Below are 20,371 nucleotides of genomic sequence, written 5' to 3' on the forward strand. Positions count from 1 at the left end.
GGATGGATGAAGACGTTAATTAGTTTTTCATCTCATCTCATCTCATTATCTGTAGCCGCTTTATCCTTCTACAGGGTCGCAGGCAAGCTGGAGCCTATCCCAGCTGACTATGGGCGAAAGGCGGGGTACACCCTGGACAAGTCGCCAGGTCATCACAGGGCTGACACATAGACACAGACAACCATTCACACTCACATTCACACCTACGGTCAATTTAGAGTCACCAGTTAACCTAACCTGCATGTCTTTGGACTGTGGGGGAAACCGGAGCACCCGGAGGAAACCCATGCGGACACGGGGAGAACATGCAAACTCCGCACAGAAAGGCCCTCGCCGGCCCCGGGGCTCGAACCCAGGACCTTCTTGCTGTGAGGCGACAGCGCTAACCACTACACCACCGTGCCGCCTTAATTAGTTTTTATGAGGAATAAAAGTTTCTTGGTGTTTTTTTCTCTAACAAAATGTTTAGATGGGTTTTTTTTGTATTTAAGTCAAATTGAGAGAAATGTTATATATAAAATAGAGCGGCGGCTACAATTATCGACACCTTAATTGATCTTTTGGCCAAAGTAGAAAAGACTTTCAATATGTAACTTGTACATGAATAATTACTCAAACTAACACTGGGGGGAAAAAATTAGACGATTCTCGATTACTTAGCGTATCAGATCACGTGACACCATTCCACAATTATCGAGACCTTTGTCCACAGTTATCGACACCATTCCACAATTATCGACACCTTTGTCCACAGTTATCGACACCGTTCCACAATTATCGACACCTTTGTTCACAGTTATCGACACCGTTCCACAATTATCGACACCTTTGTCCACAGTTATCGACACCGTTGCACAATTATCGACACCTTTGTCCACAGTTATCGACACCGTTCCACAATTATCGACACCTTTGTCCACAGTTATCGACACCGTTCCACAATTATCGACACCTTAATTGATCTTTTGGCCAAAGTAGAAAAGACTTTCAATATGTAAATTGTGCATGAATAATTACTCAAACTAACACTGGGGGGAAAAAATTAGACGATTCTCGATTACTTAGCGTATTAGATCACGTGACACCGTTCCACAATTATCGACACCATTGTCCACAGTTATCGACACCGTTCCACAATTATCGACACCTTTGTCCACAGTTATCGACACCGTTCCACAATTATCGACACCTTTGTCCACAGTTATCGACACCGTTCCACAATTATCGACACCTTTGTCCACAGTTATCGACACCGTTCCACAATTATCGACACCTTTGTCCACAGTTATCGACACCGTTCCACAATTATCGACACCTTTGTCCACAGTTATTGACACCGTTGCACAATTATCAACACCTTTGTCCACAGTTATCGACACCGTTCCACAATTATCGACACCTTTGTCCACAGTTATCAACACCGTTCCACAATTATCGACACCTTTGCCCACAGTTATCGACACCGTTGCACAATTATCGACACCTTTGTCCACAGTTATCGACACCATTCCACAATTATCGACACCTTTGTCCACAGTTATCGACACCATTCCACAATTATCAACACCTTTGTCCACAGTTATCGACACCATTCCACAATTATCAACACCTTTGTCCACAGTTATCGGCACGTTCCACAATTATTGACACCTTTGTCCACAGTTATCGACATCTTTCCACAATTATCGACACCTTTGTCCACAGTTATCGACACCATTCCACAATTATCGACACCTTTGTCCACAGTTATCGACACCATTCCACAATTATCGACACCTTTGTCCACAGTTATCGACACGTTCCACAATTATTGACACCTTTGTCCACAGTTATCGACATCTTTCCACAATTATCGACACCTTTGTCCACAGTTATCGACACCATTCCACAATTATCGACACCTTTGTCCACAGTTATCGACACCATTCCACAATTATCGACACCTTTGTCCACAGTTATCGACACCATTCCACAATTATCGACACCTTTGTCCACAGTTATTGACACCATTCCACAGTTATCAACACCTTTGTCCGCAGTTATCGACACCATTCCACAATTATCAACACCTTTGTCCACAGTTATCGACACCGTTCCACAATTATCGACACCTTTGTCCACAGTTATCGACATCTTTCCACAATTATCGACACCTTTGTCCACAGTTATCGACACCGTTCCACAATTATCGACACCTTTGTCCACAGTTATCGACACCGTTCCACAATTATCGACACCTTTGTCCACAGTTATCGACACCGTTCCACAATTATCGACACCTTTGTGACAAATTTGTGACATCATTCCACAATTATCGACACCCAGATGATTATTTATTTTTTTTTAAAATGGTATGTGGTATTAAATTAGCAAAACATAGTTTTTATTTAAAATGTTTTCCATAGACTTATATTTACTACAAAATCTCTTTTATATAAATATATGGATGTCGGTGTTTACGTAAATGAGGACGTAATTCTAATGTTTGTAAACAAATGAACTGATAATGTTTAACCTGCGTCAGAAAATCTTTCTGTTTCAGTCTCTAAGTATTTTCGTAGATCACATTTTGTGAATCATTCGTTGTTGTTTGTATGAATTTCTAGTTTTGTTGTTTACCAATAAATGTCAACAGGAAATTGAGATTGTAACCACATGAAAATCCAGGTCAAAGGTCACACCTCATTCCTCGAACCAAAATATAAAATGTCTCCTGATATTGTAATATGTGGGAGATATTTACATCACTGTTAAAAAAATATGTTTTGAATGGAATAGAAAAATCTGAATATTTCAAGCGTGTAATTTTTTTTATATACTAGGAATTTAATTCTGCTCTAATTCTATTCATTGCAATCGGATTCCAAATACTCTATAAACATTCCATTCTGTTATGGATCAGAAAAAAATTATAAATCACAGCGCTTTTTTTTTTAAGTGCTTCATCTACTTCAACAATGTTACACAAAGATCGATCCATAACAGTTGTAAATGTCCCTTAATTCCGCAGGGTGTCGATAATGGTGGACACCGGTGAAAGTGATCACTATTATCGACATCTCACGTGACTTCTCAAACGCACGTTTAGATACAAAATGGCGACTGTCAAATGAAACAAAGTAGGTTTCAACAAGGAGATCATGAAATATCGGTGAATTTGATCAGTAAAAACATGACCATGATCTTTCCACCATGCTTACCTGCGATGAGAACGTCCGGGTTTTCCGAAAAATTGCTGATTGTGATTAAAAAAAGTTCCATCTCAGGTAACGAGCTGTGTCATCAGACGACAAGGTCAAAGGGTGAGGCGGGTCTGATTAATTAACTAATAATAACTGTTGGAACTGAAACTCCACCTTTGTTTTTTATTGGTAAATCTGAAAAGGTGTTGATAATTATGGACTGTCGATAATTGTAGCTGCCACTCTAAGTTACAATTGGGGTGTAATGATACACCTCAGTCACGATTCAATTCACAGTACTTGTTTCGGAAACCAGTTTAATTAATGATACTTACTGGCTTCACGATTTGATTCAGGGTACTGGCTTTTTATTTGTCACATGCACACTCAAGCACGGTGTGCTTCACGATTCGATTCGTGATTCGATTCGATTCACAATACTGGCTTCACAATTCGATTCAGTTTATGATTTTGACTTCACGATTCAACTTGATTCACGATACTGGCTTTGCATTTCAGAATCAGAAACAGAATCAGAATTAATTAATTTAATTTATTAGCTTTTGCCATAGGGTGGCACGGTGGTGTAGTGGTTAGCGCTGTCACCTCACAGCAAGAAGGTCCGGGTTCGAGCCCCGTGGCCGGCGAGGGCCTTTCTGTGTGGAGTTTGCATGTTCTCCCCGTGTCCGCGTGGGTTTCCTCCGGGTGCTCCGGTTTCCCCCACAGTCCAAAGACATGCAGGTTAGGTTAACTGGTGACTCTAAATTGAGCGTAGGTGTGAATGTGAGTGTGAATGGTTGTCTGTGTCTGTGTGTCAGCCCTGTGATGACCTGGCGACTTGTCCAGGGTGTACCCCGCCTTTCGCCCGTAGTCAGCTGGGATAGGCTCCAGCTTGCCTGCGACCCTGTAGAACAGGATAAAGCGGCTACAGATAATGAGATGAGATGAGAACTTTTGCCATAGCGAGATATATACTGTATGTACATACTGTACATTATGGCTTGGAAACCACAACAGCTTGCGCCAATCACAGTGGACCCCACTATATCATGTGAATCATGTTTATTGGCCAAGTATTTTGACACACACAAGGAATTTGGTTCCGGCAGTTGGTGTCTCTCTCGCGATACAGAGGAGGGAAAAACGTGTGAATATACATGCATGCATATTAGGGTGCATCAGTCGCCCTCACTTTCATAAAATCTGATGCATTTTTGTTTGGGTGTTCCTTTTCACCAATAAAGACATCCTGTAAAATGTTTTGACCATATTCAAAAGTCTAATGGTGGCACCATGAGGTTCATTTTTTGCCAAAAACCGCTTATTTTATGTTTTCGCGTAAGGTTTGAATCACAATGTTGGACTCCATTTATTGATTCCTTGTGAGCCAGAGATCATGTTAAGAACCTTTGCAAGGGATTGAGAAGCATTAATGTGATTCATAATACATTTGTATTGTTTAAAAGTAGTTGAACAATGATTCAATGAACAGCTAAAACTCAAACTGTGCTTGATAATATATTTAGAATATGTACTAAAAATGTGTATCTAAGATATTTGGTATACTCTATAAGGTGCCATAATGTTTCATGAAAAGTGATCGAAATTTTGTCATAAAAGTCATAAAATAGCAGCTTTTTCCATAACTTTGAGCTCCTGGTGCCACCATTAAACTTTTGAATTTTGTCAAAATATTTCACCCAGTGTGTTTTCTTACCAAAAGCAACATAAAAACAAAAATGCATCATGATTGGAGGAACTTTTCATTTTTAGGGGGCAACTGATGCACCCTAAGGGCCTCTGCATGCTCTTGCGACAAGGCTTTCGCAGACAGCTTTTCGCAGACAGTTGTAATTTATCGTTGAGCGGGGAGTAATAGGCGTGCGCGATGTTATTCACCGCCACAACGCAAGGGGGCGCGAAGTCGCGAAATCGCTAGGAGTAGTTGGTGGGTGTGGTTAGTGGAGTGTTTATCCTCCGGTTACTTATAATGACTAGAACTGGAGTCATATAGATGTCCGTACTTCCTCACTTCCTCGATCAACCGCTCTTCGTGCTGCTCCATCTTCGCTCGTGTTTTTAAAAATGGCGGTCGTGAAAACAAAACAAACCGGGAAAGTAGGGAAGCGGAAGTGCGTGTACAGCGGATGTAGAGTGGACCAATCAGAGCCCTCTTGTCTGCGACGCTGTCTGCGAGGCTTCTGCGGTGGTCACAATTTTTGGGAGGTGCACGCAGAGCGTCTGCGAAGGGGGGGGGGCTACGCAGACGCCTTCTGCGACGCCATCTGCGAGGACTGCGTTGTCAGCATAAATTGGCCTTAATGCATATATAAGATATGTATATGTAATATAAGAAAAATTGCAATTATTTAACAGTTATTCCATGAAATCGAGTCGTACTGTACTTGAGCTGATAGCGGCTATAAGCCGTGTACGACGAGATTGAGTGGAATAACTGTTTTATTCTATCCACGTTCACTGGATTTTGAGAAACAGAGCATTTTTATTTTTACTTTTTGCAAAGTCGATAAATAAAAACTTGATACAAAACGTCTGACAAAATCATTTCCGCTTAGAATGTAAACAAACCGGCGAAATGACGGGAGCAATTTGTGAAAAATGCGATGATAATAACAATAATAATTCTTGAAAAATAAAAAAGAAACTCCAGCCCAGTGGCAGTAATGCACCTACAAGGACAACAAAAAAACTATATTCTTTTAGCTATTTCTGTCCCTTTGAATACTTGATAACATTTTTTGGGGTTTTGTTTTCGAGTCGAGTTTTCTTTTCGTCCTCGGTTGGTTCAGCAACACGCGCCGCCATTTTGTTTTTCTCTCCTCACGGTATATGAGCTAATATCCTAGTAGTAGAGTAGCCAATCAGAGCGCACGATTGCTCATATCCAGTGAATGTGGATAGAATAATAACTAGTATAACTATTATATACATTATAAATCATATACAACACCTAAATTATACACAATGTTTTAAATATCTGTATTATACAATATCTCTGTAATCTAAATATCTACAAAATATCTCAAACACTCGCTATAATATACAATGTCTATATTAAGCATCAAAATATCTATAATATCAACAATATACAATATATATTACAAAAATGTACGCTATCAACAATATAAACAGTACACCATATACAGACAATATGCAGGATATATAGACAAGACACAATATGCTAAAATTGATTCAAGGTCCTGACTTCTTGATTCAGTTCTATTCGATTCACAGTGTTTGTGTCACGATTGGATTAGATTCAATTCACAGTACTGGCTTCACAATCTGATTCAGTTCAATTCATGATATTCAGGATTCAGCGGTGCAGTGGTTATGACTGTCGCCTCACAGCAAGAAGATTCTGGGTTCGACCCTCCTGGCTGACTGGCATACAGTGGTGCTTGAAAGTTTGTGAACCCTTTAGAATTTTCTATATTTCTGCATAAATATGACCTAAAACATCATCAGATTTTCACACAAGTCCTAAAAGTAGATAAAGAGAACCCAGTTAAAGAAATGAGACAAAAATATTATACTTGGGCATTTATTTATTGGGGAAAATGATCCAATCTTACATATGTGAGTGGCAAAAGTATGTGAACCTCTAGGATTAGCAGTTAATTTGAAGGTGAAATTAGAGTCAGGTGTTTTCAATCAATGGGATGACAATCAGGTGTGAGTGGGCACCCTGTTTTATTTAAAGAACAGGGATCTATCAAAGTCTGATCTTCACAACACATGTTTGTGGAAGTGTATCATGGCACGAACAAAGCAGATTTCTGAGGACCTCAGAAAAAGCGTTGTTGATGCTCATCAGGCTGGACAAGGTTACAAAACCATCTCTAAAGAGTTTGGACTCCACCAATCTACAGTCAGACAGATGGGTGTACAAATGGAGGAAATTCAAGACCATTGTTCCCCTCCCCAGGAGTGGTCGACCAACAAAGATCACTCCAAGAGCAAGGTGTATAATAGTCGGCGAGGTCACAAAGGACCCCAGGGTAACTTCTAAGCAACTGAAGGCCTCTCTCACATTGGCTAATGTTAATGTTCATGAGTCCATCATCAGGAGAACACTGAACAACAATGGTGTGCATGGCAGGGTTGCAAGGAGAAAGCCACTACTCTCCAAAAAGAACATTGCTGCTCTTCTGCAGTTTGCTAAAGATCACGTGGACAAGCCAGCAGGCTATTGGAAAAATGTTTTGTGGACGGATGAGACCAAAATAGAACTTTTTGGTTTAAATGAGAAGCGTTGTGTTTGGAGAAAGGAAAACACTGCATTCCAGCATAAGACACTTATCCCATCTGTGAAACATGGTGGTGGTAGTATCATGCTTTGGGCCTGTTTTGCTGCATCTGGGCCAGGACGGCTTGCCATCATTGATGGAACAATGAATTCTGAATTACACCAGCGAATTCTAAAGGAAAATGTCAGGACATCTGTCCATGAACTGAATCTCAAGAGAAGGTGGGTGATGCAGCAAGACAACAACCCTAAGCACACAAGTCGTTGTACCAAAGAATGGTTAAAGAAGAATAAAGTTAATGTTTTGGAATGGCCAAGTCAAAGTCCTGACCTTCATCCAATCGAAATGTTGTGGAAGGACCTGAAGCGAGCAGTTCATTTGAGGAAACCCACCAACATCCCAGGATTAAAGCTGTTCTGTACGGAAGAATGGGCTAAAATTCCTCCAAGCCGGTGTGTAGGACTGATCAACAGTTACCGCAAACGTTTAGTTGCAGTTATTGCTGCACAAGGGGGTCACACCAGATACTGAAAGCAAAGGTTCACATACTTTTGCCACTCACAGATATGTAATATTGGATCATTTTCCTCAATAAATAAATGAGCAAGTATAATATTTTTGTCTCATTTGTTTAACTGGGTTCTCTTTATCTACTTTTAGGACTTGTGTGAAAATCTGATGATGTTTTAGGTCATATTTATGCAGAAATATAGAAAATTCTAAAGGGTTCACAAACTTTCAAGCACCACTGTACATGTCAACCCCTTTGGGCGTCCACCTGTAGTATCAGAGGAAGAAATCCATAAAATCAACATAAAATCCTTATAGCCTTCGAATCGCACCAAACTTAATAAATAAATAAGTAAATATAACTTGCCTGAGAACTTCGTCCAGCATGTCGAAAATCGCCTCGCCCGTGCCGATATTGCACACAGGCATGTCTATGATTCTTGACTTCTCCCCTCTGTTTATGTCGCAGATCCGCACCAAAACGGCCAGTCGCTTGGCTGTCTTTTTGTCATTGGATTCGTCGATCATCAAGGAAAATGGCGACGTCCGGCAGTGCTGGATGATCGGTAGTGTAGCTTCGGGGGCCAAGCTCCTTTTGATTATTTGCGTTGTTTTGGTGCACCTACAGCTGATAGATTTCGCAATCGTACTGTCCGTGCAAATTCGCGGCAACAGTTCTGTCAGGTGGTCCGCAACGGCTAGCGGCAAATTGTGCTGAGCACTAAAATTACAGATCATAACTTCTGCTGTTGGTTGATCATCGGTCTTAGGCTTTGCAAACATCGTCATTTGCGGTTGATTCTGTTTCTGGTGCAAATTTCGCTGATGTAGTTTGGACCTCATGTGTTCCCTCACGTCGTAAACTCCAGACGCCGCAACTTTTATATCTCGCACACAAACTGTGCAGTGCGCGTACTCCTCATTTTTCGCCTGAACAATGACACCATTAAATGTCTCCTTCCATTCAGGAAGATACCGCCCGCCGTATCTCATTTTCTTTCTCGGTGTTCCCATTCTTTCACTCAGCAGACGCTATTCAAAATCTCTCAGGTGGAAACAATGTCGCTCTGCACAATGAGAAAATCGTTCGAACAATGACCGTTTGGCACGTTTAAATGCAGATCGTGCGCATGACTGGAACGAGCGAAGTCTCACAGTCGTGATACTGCACGAGGCTTGAGGAATAAACATCCGGTTTCACATAGTCTGGGTTATCTGCCCCTGCATACACGCTGGTCTTTGTCTATAAATCGAGCTTTTGTATGTTTTTGCGACGATCAGCTGACGATGTTCAAGTAAGATACACAAAATAAATTTAGGTCAGAAAATACTGAAAATCCGTAAGACTTTGTTTATATGCCCGTACGCCCTTGAAATGAGCTAAAATCCGTATAATTTCCGGACAATCCGTATAGGTTGACATGTATGGACTGAGGCCTTTCTGGGGCCTTTGTCCCCAGGCTTGCGTGGGTTTCCTTCCACAGTCCAAAGACATGTGGATTCGCTCAACTGGCCACTCTGAATTGCCCCATATTGTTATAATCACGTTGTCTGTTATCACCCAGATGAGGATGGGTTCCCTTTTGAGTCTGGTTCGTCTCGAGGTTTCTTCCTCGTGTCGTCTGAGGGAGTTTTTCCTCGCCACCGTCGCCACAGGCTTGCTCACTGGGGATAGATCAGGGACAAAATTAGCTCATGTTTAAAGTCACTAAAATTCTGTAAAGCTGCTTTGTGACAATGTCTATTGTTAACAGTGCTATAAAAATAAACTTGACTTGACTTGACCATATGTGTGAATGTGAGTGTGATGGTTGATCATCTGTGTGTAGCCCTGTGATAGATTGTGTACCTGCCCAGGGTGAACCCCACCTTTCACCTGGAATCAGATGGGATTGGCTCCAGCTTCCCTCATGATCCTAATGGATAAGTGGTATAGATAACAGATAGATGGATGGCTTCATATTCAATTTGATTCAATTCATGATAGTGGCTTCACAATTTGATTCAGTTTATGATACCGGCTTCATGATTCAATTCAATTTTGAACAGAATATTTTGAACAATTTAATGAAGAAATAGAGCCTTTTCAGGCATCATTTTTAACTTTTTTTAATTTGTGAAACAAAAACAAAATGAGGGCGGCACGGTGGTGTAGTGGTTAGCGCTGTCGCCTCACAGCAAGAAGGTCCGGGTTCGAGCCCCGTGGCCGGCGAGGACCTTTCTGTGTGGAGTTTGCATGTTCTCCCCGTGTCCGCGTGGGTTTCCTCCGGGTGCTCCGGTTTCCCCCACAGTCCAAAGACATGCAGGTTAGGTTAACTGGTGACTCTAAATTGAGCGTAGGTGTGAATGTGAGTGTGAATGGTTGTCTGTGTCTATGTGTCAGCCCTGTGATGACCTGGCGACTTGTCCAGGGTGTACCCCGCCTTTCGCCCGTAGTCAGCTGGGATAGGCTCCAGCTTGCCTGCAACCCTGTAGAACAGGATAAAGCAGCTACAAATAATGGATGGATAGATAGATTAAAACTAGACCTTAACGATAATGATACATTTATTAAATAAATAATAAGAGAGCCTTTTATTTTTTACAGTGCGGTTTTCATCAAATCCTGCTCTCTGATTGGCTGGCGAGCGGGTCCGTATACTATGGTACGGATCCCAGTTAAGGACCCCTGGCGACTCACTCGTTCACAACAACAACAAACATAGTAGCAATTTTTGTCAACATTTTTTTATAAGATTTATTTATAAGATTTTTATCAAAAATCTTATAAATTTTTGCCAGCATTTCTCAGGAGAATAGCATTAATTTTACAGCATGGATAGCGATAACGACAGTGTTCACAGCGAAAGCGAGTTTTACTACCCTGAGGAAGAAGAAATAAAAGAAAACATTTCAGGAGAAAGCTAAAAACCTCTAACTTGCTAACGCCGAGCAAAAACATGACTGAATCCTGAATGACTCAATTTTGTATAAATAGGGGACTACATAGGCGGCAAAATGTAGTTTTTTTCCTGCCATGGAAGTGCACTTGTATACCGAGGAGGAAGCCATTTGCATTACAGCCGTGAATGAGGATTCAAAATGGCGGCTCGGCTCGGTTTTCCCTTTCGGGCACTCTCGTTTTCTGTTAGAATTTGGTAAAGAATAAAATAAATATATTATTTTCCAGCTTAAGGTCAGTCTGTATGGTGAAATACCGTGACCTCGGCCCAGAGGGCCTCGCTCAGTACTTTCAAGACCTCGGTCACGGTATTTCACGATATGGACGTCCCAGCTGGTAAATAACATGTATTTATTATCCCACAAGGGGAAATTTACATTGTTACAGCAGCAAAATATATAAAGAGAAAAAGATACGGCAGTGAAGGAGTAGTGCAAAAGTACTAAGTATACAAAAAAGGATATATATCAAAGAAAAACTATAAATTTCGAGATAAAAAAAATTAACAAATTTGCATAAATTAACAAGTTTGCAGATATTTAGTTAACATTAGTGTATTACAAAGGTGGTATTGCACGTGTAAGTATTGCGCAGCTATTATTACCAGTATTACCCAGGTAGTATTGCACAAGTAAGTCGGTATATTGCACAAGAGCCATTTTAACAGTGTGTAGCTAGCAGTTCGCTGTAAAGTACTGATGCTGATACACTGTAAAAAAAAATAGTTGAGAATACTTGAAATTTCAAGGCAACCGTCTGCATTAAGAATTTTATGTTTTGCCAACGATGTGCCCATGATAAGCCAAACTATGATAAAACTGTTATCTTTATTAAGAATTCTTAATTAAGTCAATTTTCAATTCCTCATTCTGCCAACATAGATTTCTCTTTTTGCTGAACAGTGGCATTCACAGTAGTGCAAAAAGGCAATTGAGGTTATCACAATTTTTGGGGGGCTTTTTTTACCTTTATTTGGATAGGACAGCATAGAGACAGGAAATGAGCGGGAGAGACGGGGAGGGATTGGGAAATGACCTCGGCTCGGCACCGAACCCGGGTCCCCGGATTTATGGTATGGCGCCTTATCCACCTGAGCCACAACGCCCCTGAGGTTATCACAATTTATCATTAAACTATACATGCCTTTTTTCATTGTTCTACACAATTACAAAACTTCAATATTGAAATAAAGTTTTTAAAACCCACGTTGTGGGTATGGCATCGTGGCTCAGGTGGATAAGGCGCCATACCATAAATCCGGGGACCCGGGTTCGATTCCGACCCGAGATCATTTCCTGATCCCTCCCCGTCCCGCTCATTTCCTGTCTCTACACTGTCCTATCCAAATAAAGGTGAAAAAAGTCTGATAACCTCAATTGCCTTTTTGTACTACTGTGAATGCCACTGTTCAGCAAAAAGAGAAATCTATGTTGGCAGAATGAGGAATTGAAAATTGACTTAATTAAGAATTCTTAATAAAGATAACAGTTTTATCATAGTTTGGATTATCATGGGCATACATCGTTGGCAAAACATAAAATTCTTAATGCAGACTGTTGCCTTGAAATTTCAAGTATTCTTTTTTTACAGTGGTCAGTGCACACAGTATACGTTCAGAGGGGTTTCTATGGATGTAGAAGTGATCTGGACAATATTGTTGATTGTTGTGAGGAGTGACTGGTGCTGTGCTTGGTGAGGTGCCAGTTGTACAGTCTCACAGCAGTAGGGAGGAAGGAGCTGCTATATCTCTCCTTAAAGTGCATATCGCGGGTAAATTCAGGAGCAAGATCAGTGTAATTCTCCTATTTTATATTAAACTTTGGTCAAATATCGGTCACATTTTGCATTTTGTGCAATTTTTTACCTTGTGCGATACCAGAAAAATTCAGTTGAAATCAAGCCATTTGAGGCGAATTGGTCCGCCTCTGAAAAAACTTGGCATTTGGATTTCCCGGCAAACATTGATTTTCGTGACGTCGCGTGCGGGACACCTCCTTCTGAATCCTACGTCAGCGCTGGTTTGTTTATGAGAAAACGCCCTGGTGGTTTTCTGCAAACGTTATCACGTAATTATTAAAATGGTTAACAGCTGTATCGTAGGAGGGTGTAGCAACACCAATCTTGATGGGATTAGTACTCATCGCTTCCCAAAAGACCGGACAATGAGAGAGAAATGGGAGCGCTTGGTCTACACAGGCTGTGCACTGAAACCGTGCAAAGCTCTCGCAGCAGCCTGCTGGCGCTTCCGCAGGTGACGTCACGAATCTGGCTCCAGACTCCCTTGGGATTTTTCCAGACACGTTTTGTTGTTTTATTTTTTTCTGCTGTAGACAGATGGCCTTGTGCAAAATTACCCTTCTGGATGCGTGTGTAAAGGGACATACTTTCATATAAAAAAAATGAAATTGGTCCAGGATATGCACTTTAACACACCGTAGATGGAGGAGCCGATCACTGAAGGAGCTGCCCAGTGCTGCTACTGTCTCCTGCAGTGGATGGGAGGTGTTCGCCATTAAGGATGACAACTTGGCCAACATCCTCCTCTCCCCCACTACGTCCACTGAGTCCAGTGCACAGCCCAGGACAGATCCTGCCTTCCTAATCAGTTTGTTCAGCTTTTTCCTCTCTGCTGTTTTAGAAAGGTACCATTATCATTAAGGCCTAGTTTTAGGTCTAGTATAGCACAACAATAACAAGTATAGCATAATAATTAGGGTTTTTTTATTATTTATTTAAAAAATAATTTAAAAACACTAATTATTATGCTAGGGCAGCACGGTGGTGTAGTGGTTAGCACTGGTGCCTCACAGCAAGAAGGTTCTGGGTTCAAGCCCAGTGGTCGATGGGGGCCTGTCTGTGTGGAGTTGGTATGTTCCCCGTGTGGGTGTGCTCCGGTTTTTCCCACAGTCCAAAGACATGCAGGTTCGGCTAATTGGTGGCTCTAAATTCCCTGTGTGTGTGAGAATGGTTGAGAGGAGAAAACACAGGAACCACTACTGTAATGTTCCTGAGACTTTAATGGCTGAAGCCGTCAGAGCGGCCACGTCACTGTAGTGAGATGCCAAGATGGATGGATGGATTTGTTCTGCTCTATTCCTCCAGGCTTTAAAGCTCATAGGCAACGGTTTTAATTTTATGCACATTTGAAACTTTATATGTTAAAAAACCCCTCTGTAATTTTCTTCTGGTCCCAAGAAGTATTGTTAATAAATAATAATTACAATAAGTTAGCGAGGATCGTGGCGAATTTCTGTCGGCGATTTTCGTGACCGCTCGGCGTGTGACGTCATTTAAGCCAAACAAACCGCTTGAGTTGAGTCCACTTCCATTTACTTACACTGCTGTTCGGCTTGAGTGCAGACGTGCGTTCGGGAATTTCCAAAGAAAAACCATGCCTTATTGTTGTGCAGTGAACTGTAACAACAGGACCGGTTCAGGAAGAAGTTTTTACCTTTTACCGAGAGAGGAGAAAAGGCAGAGAGAGTGGATTGGCTTTTTCCGGAAGAGGAGAAGAGGAGGAGCAAGAGGGTTGTGTGCGTGAAGCCAGAGGGTTTTTTTTTTCCGAAAGAGGAGATGAGGCGGAGAGAGTGGATTGTGCGCGTGAAACAAAATCAAGCAGTCAAAGAAGAAATGGAGCAGCAATGCTCAAGCAAAAAGGAGAAGATTGGAGGTAAACATCTTTACTTTTGCTTGCAATTGACAAGTCAAGAAACCTGAGGGATCCTGTACAATCATTGTGGAAATGAGACAAAGGGATATCTCCTCGCTCAGAGTCGGTTATAAATAGTATAATGCCGCGGATGGCAGGCTAATGTGGCCTACCGGCGCACTGTCAAGTAATCGTTCCCTATATCTTCAAAAGGGCTCTTGTTTAGTATTACGACGAGAGTAGGAATTTATCTACCAGGATAAATCGTTTGGGCGCGAGTCTTGTTGAGGTCCGGGTCACCGCGATCAGAGTCGGCTGAGTCGCTGTCCGATTCTGAGGCTGCACGGTCAAACCAGTGAGACACATTCACCGATTGCTTTGCAACGGCCATAGGTTCATACATATATGGTTTCACTTCTCGATATTCAATTTGGAGGAGTTCCTATTTCAAAATCGCTATCGCTTTCAGACATTTTACACAACCTCTCACGACCAAAGTCCGTACACGTGTGCTCAGTTCGCAAGTAAACACAGAGCTGCTCCCAGTCTGTTTGGCTTAAATGATGTCACGACGACGGTCCCCTGGCGGTGAAAGTGCGTATAAGTGAGATGGAAACAAACCTTCAGAAATTGGGCAAAACAGTATATTTTAACTGTTTTATTCAATTTTAGGGTGCAAATTAGACACCAGGAAGACTGAATTCGCTTTTTGGGTCGTTCTTCTAGACAATAAAGTTGATATTCTACGTTTCACCTCCGACCCTTGCCTACGACCTTTAATAGAGATCTTGCAGTCACGTGACTGGAAAGTACACAACCGCCATCTTGTCGGTCAAAAACACCGCTGAATACTGCTGCACTCGTGTACAGAATGGATCAATTTCAACCGACGGACTACACGGCTCATTTTTCTAATGAACAGATAACTAGATATATGTCTAAAATAAACGATCTACAGATTAGTGACCCTTATGGCTTACCGGACGGAGTTTTCACGACTGCGTCAGTGGATTTTGAACTGCCAGCGGAATACCCAGACGTGTATAATTACCTCATTAACTTTCCCTCGCTGTTCAGTGGTGAAGCACTGCGTGCCTATAAATCTCTGGACAGTTATCTTTACAGAAATTCAGGATTTGTCAGCGACTCAGATGTGGCATCTTGTAAACAAGAATCCTCATTGGACGGGTAAGTCACTTAAGTATCTAGTATAGCACTGACCAGCCGATTATAGAATAGAATAAGGTAATTCCAGCTGTAATTCCAAATCGTCCGTCTTGTTTACATGGATCTGGCGTTGGAGAGGTAAAGGCTTAGCAGTGGAGGTTTGAGTGGCTGTTTTCTGAGCTTAGTCAACAGGCCGGCTCTGCCTGCAGCCTCGCTTTTGCTTCCGCTCCCGGCGCCGCCTCCTTCGCTTTGCTTCCGATAACAATCCACGGAGACCCCGCTGGTCTCGCTATCTCGTCCGGAATGTTGTGCATGCGATGGAAATCGCTACAAACCGTCATTTTCTGCTGGAAACCAATGTCCAGTAAGTCCATACGGTTGTAGTGGATATTGAAGTCCGGTACAGACGAACAACACGCAAAAATACACACAAAAAACATAAAAAACGTGCACAGGTAGGGAGAGCTTGTAGCCGCAGCCGTTGTAGTAGAATTGTATATAGTAGGGTTTTCCAGAAGAAAAGGTAGAAGTAAAAGCGGAAGTAGAAGTAGAAGTAGAAGGCGGAATATGGCGTTTGACCGACAAGATGGCGTCTGTCACAATCTGGATCGGCTGTGACGTCACATGCAAGTGCTCCATAGGATGTTTTGTGTATTTCCCTCCACAGCCACTAGATGGCGATACGCGGACTTTGTGCCACCACAGAAGAAGAACAAAGCGCGGAAGAGCGGAGAAACAGAAGCTCGCTGTTAGTGTCGGCTGGAAAGTCAGTAAAACATGTTGCCTTTGATTTCAGTCGCGTTGAGAGGTGCAGGAAGGAATAAGGTAAGTATCGGTGTTGCTGATAAGCTGTTTATGGCTGTAGACGCGGAAAGAGAATGAACAGAACGAGCTAACATTAGCGGCTAAGCTAGCGGACTCCAGGGTCCCTGACCTTGATCTGTTCTTCACTAAATACAGCTTTAAACACATTCCATTCCTTTATCTACGGGTTCGAGGCCCAGAGATGGCCTGGACTTTCATATTGATCACATCTCTGAAATGCCGTGTTTGCCAGAAGGGGTGTTTACTCGAGTGACAGAACAGTACAGAAATGACGTGTTTGCCAGAAGGGGTGAAGTTTAATGGAGTGGCAGAGTAGCAAAGAAATGCCGTGTTTGCCAGAAGGGGTGAAGTTTACTCGAGTGGCAGAGTAGCAGAGAAATGCCGTGTTTGCCAGAAGGGGTGAAGTTTAATGGAGTGGCAGAGTAGCAAAGAAATGCCGTGTTTGCCAGAAGGGGTGAAGTTTACTCGAGTGGCAGAACAGCAGAGAAATGCCGTGTTTGCCAGAAGGGGTGAAGTTTACTCGAGTGACAGAACAGTACAGAAATGCCGTGTTTGCCAGAAGGGGTGAAGTTTACTCGAGTGGCAGAGTAGCAGAGAAATGCCGTGTTTGCCAGAAGGGATGAAGTTTACTCGAGTGGCAGAGTAGCAGAGAAATGCCGTGTTTGCCAGAAGGGGTGAAGTTTACTCGAGTGACAGAACAGTACAGAAATGCCGTGTTTGCCAGAAGGGGTGAAGTTTACTCGAGTGACAGAACAGCAGAGAAATGCCGTGTTTGCCAGAAGGGGTGAAGTTTAATGGAGTGGCAGAGTAGCAGAGAAATGCCGTGTTTGCCATAAGGGGTGAAGTTTACTCGAGTGGCAGAACAGTACAGAAATGCCGTATTTGCCAGAAGGGGTGAAGTTTACTCGAGTGACAGAACAGCAGAGAAATGCCGTGTTTGCCAGAAGGGGTGAAGTTTACTCGAGTGGCAGAACAGTAGAGAAATGCCGTGTTTGCCAGAAGGGGTGAAGTTTACTCGAGTGGCAGAGCAGCAGAGAAATGCCGTATTTGCCAGAAGGGGTGAAGTTTACTCGAGTGGCAGAACAGTAGAGAAATGCCGTGTTTGCCAGAAGGGGTGAAGTTTACTCGAGTGGCAGAGCAGCAGAGAAATGCTGTGTTTGCCAGAAGGGGTGAAGTTTACTCGAGTGGCAGAGTAGCAGAGAAATGCCGTGTTTGCCAGAAGGGGTGAAGTTTAATGGAGTGGCAGAGTAGCAAAGAAATGCCGTGTTTGCCAGAAGGGGTGAAGTTTACTCGAGTGGCAGAGTAGCAGAGAAATGCCGTGTTTGCCAGAAGGGGTGAAGTTTAATGGAGTGGCAGAGTAGCAAAGAAATGCCGTGTTTGCCAGAAGGGGTGAAGTTTACTCGAGTGGCAGAGTAGCAGAGAAATGCCGTGTTTGCCAGAAGGGGTGAAGTTTACTCGAGTGACAGAACAGTACAGAAATGCCGTGTTTGCCAGAAGGGGTGAAGTTTACTCGAGTGACAGAACAGCAGAGAAATGCCGTGTTTGCCAGAAGGGGTGAAGTTTAATGGAGTGGCAGAGTAGCAGAGAAATGCCGTGTTTGCCATAAGGGGTGAAGTTTACTCGAGTGGCAGAACAGTACAGAAATGCCGTATTTGCCAGAAGGGGTGAAGTTTACTCGAGTGACAGAACAGCAGAGAAATGCCGTGTTTGCCAGAAGGGGTGAAGTTTACTCGAGTGGCAGAACAGTAGAGAAATGCCGTGTTTGCCAGAAGGGGTGAAGTTTACTCGAGTGGCAGAGCAGCAGAGAAATGCCGTATTTGCCAGAAGGGGTGAAGTTTACTCGAGTGGCAGAACAGTAGAGAAATGCCGTGTTTGCCAGAAGGGGTGAAGTTTACTCGAGTGGCAGAGCAGCAGAGAAATGCTGTGTTTGCCAGAAGGGGTGAAGTTTACTCGAGTGGCAGAGCAGCAGAGAAATGCCGTGTTTGCCAGAAGGGGTGAAGTTTACTCAAGTGGCAGAACAGCAGAGAAATGCCGTGTTTGCCAGAAGGGGTGAAGTTTACTCGAGTGGCAGAGCAGCAGAGAAATGCCGTGTTTGCCAGAAGGGGTGAAGTTTACTCGAGTGGCAGAACAGCAGAGAAATGCCGTGTTTGCCAGAAGGGGTGAAGTTTACTGGAGTGGCAGAACAGCAGAGAAATGCCGTGTTTGCCAGAAGGGGTGAAGTTTACTCGAGTGGCAGAACAGCAGAGAAATGCCGTGTTTGCCAGAAGGGGTGAAGTTTACTCGAGTGGCAGAACAGCAGAGAAATGTCGTGTTTGCCAGAAGGGGTGAAGTTTACTCAAGTGGCAGAACAGCAGAGAAATGTCGTGTTTGCCAGAAGGGGTGAAGTTTACTCGAGTGGCAGAGCAGCAGAGAAATGCCGTATTTGCCAGAAGGGGTGAAGTTTACTCGAGTGGCAGAACAGCAGAGAAATGCCGTGTTTGCCAGAAGGGGTGAAGTTTACTCGAGTGGCAGAACAGCAGAGAAATGCCGTATTTGCCAGAAGGGGTGAAGTTTACTCGAGTGGCAGAACAGCAGAGAAATGCCGTGTTTGCCAGAAGGGGTGAAGTTTACTCGAGTGGCAGAGTAGCAGAGAAATGCCGTGTTTGCCAGAAGGGGTGAAGTTTACTCGAGTGACAGAACAGTACAGAAATGCCGTGTTTGCCAGAAGGGGTGAAGTTTACTCGAGTGACAGAACAGCAGAGAAATGCCGTGTTTGCCAGAAGGGGTGAAGTTTAATGGAGTGGCAGAGTAGCAGAGAAATGCCGTGTTTGCCATAAGGGGTGAAGTTTACTCGAGTGGCAGAACAGTACAGAAATGCCGTATTTGCCAGAAGGGGTGAAGTTTACTCGAGTGACAGAACAGCAGAGAAATGCCGTGTTTGCCAGAAGGGGTGAAGTTTACTCGAGTGGCAGAACAGTAGAGAAATGCCGTGTTTGCCAGAAGGGGTGAAGTTTACTCGAGTGGCAGAGCAGCAGAGAAATGCCGTATTTGCCAGAAGGGGTGAAGTTTACTCGAGTGGCAGAACAGTAGAGAAATGCCGTGTTTGCCAGAAGGGGTGAAGTTTACTCGAGTGGCAGAGCAGCAGAGAAATGCTGTGTTTGCCAGAAGGGGTGAAGTTTACTCGAGTGGCAGAGCAGCAGAGAAATGCCGTGTTTGCCAGAAGGGGTGAAGTTTACTCAAGTGGCAGAACAGCAGAGAAATGCCGTGTTTGCCAGAAGGGGTGAAGTTTACTCGAGTGGCAGAGCAGCAGAGAAATGCCGTGTTTGCCAGAAGGGGTGAAGTTTACTCGAGTGGCAGAACAGCAGAGAAATGCCGTGTTTGCCAGAAGGGGTGAAGTTTACTGGAGTGGCAGAACAGCAGAGAAATGCCGTGTTTGCCAGAAGGGGTGAAGTTTACTCGAGTGGCAGAACAGCAGAGAAATGCCGTGTTTGCCAGAAGGGGTGAAGTTTACTCGAGTGGCAGAACAGCAGAGAAATGTCGTGTTTGCCAGAAGGGGTGAAGTTTACTCAAGTGGCAGAACAGCAGAGAAATGTCGTGTTTGCCAGAAGGGGTGAAGTTTACTCGAGTGGCAGAGCAGCAGAGAAATGCCGTATTTGCCAGAAGGGGTGAAGTTTACTCGAGTGGCAGAACAGCAGAGAAATGCCGTGTTTGCCAGAAGGGGTGAAGTTTACTCGAGTGGCAGAACAGCAGAGAAATGCCGTATTTGCCAGAAGGGGTGAAGTTTACTCGAGTGGCAGAACAGCAGAGAAATGCCGTGTTTGCCAGAAGGGGTGAAGTTTACTCAAGT

The 20,371-nt window shown here is 43.3% G+C and overlaps 1 protein-coding gene across 1 annotated transcript in view; it reads left to right on the top strand.

Moving 5' to 3' along the window:
* Nucleotides 1-16,405: 16,405 nt before the first annotated feature.
* pdha1b (pyruvate dehydrogenase E1 subunit alpha 1b) overlaps nt 16,406-20,371 on the top strand; it is a 29,767-nt gene continuing 25,801 nt past the window's right edge. The window contains exon 1 of the mRNA XM_060899786.1: nt 16,406-16,545. Within this exon, the coding sequence (XP_060755769.1) occupies nt 16,498-16,545 (48 nt within the window). The 5' untranslated portion in view covers nt 16,406-16,497. The remainder of the gene's footprint in view (nt 16,546-20,371) is intronic.

The sequence above is a fragment of the Neoarius graeffei genome, chromosome 19, assembly GCF_027579695.1.
Source record: "Neoarius graeffei isolate fNeoGra1 chromosome 19, fNeoGra1.pri, whole genome shotgun sequence".
Lineage (NCBI taxonomy): Eukaryota > Metazoa > Chordata > Actinopteri > Siluriformes > Ariidae > Neoarius > Neoarius graeffei.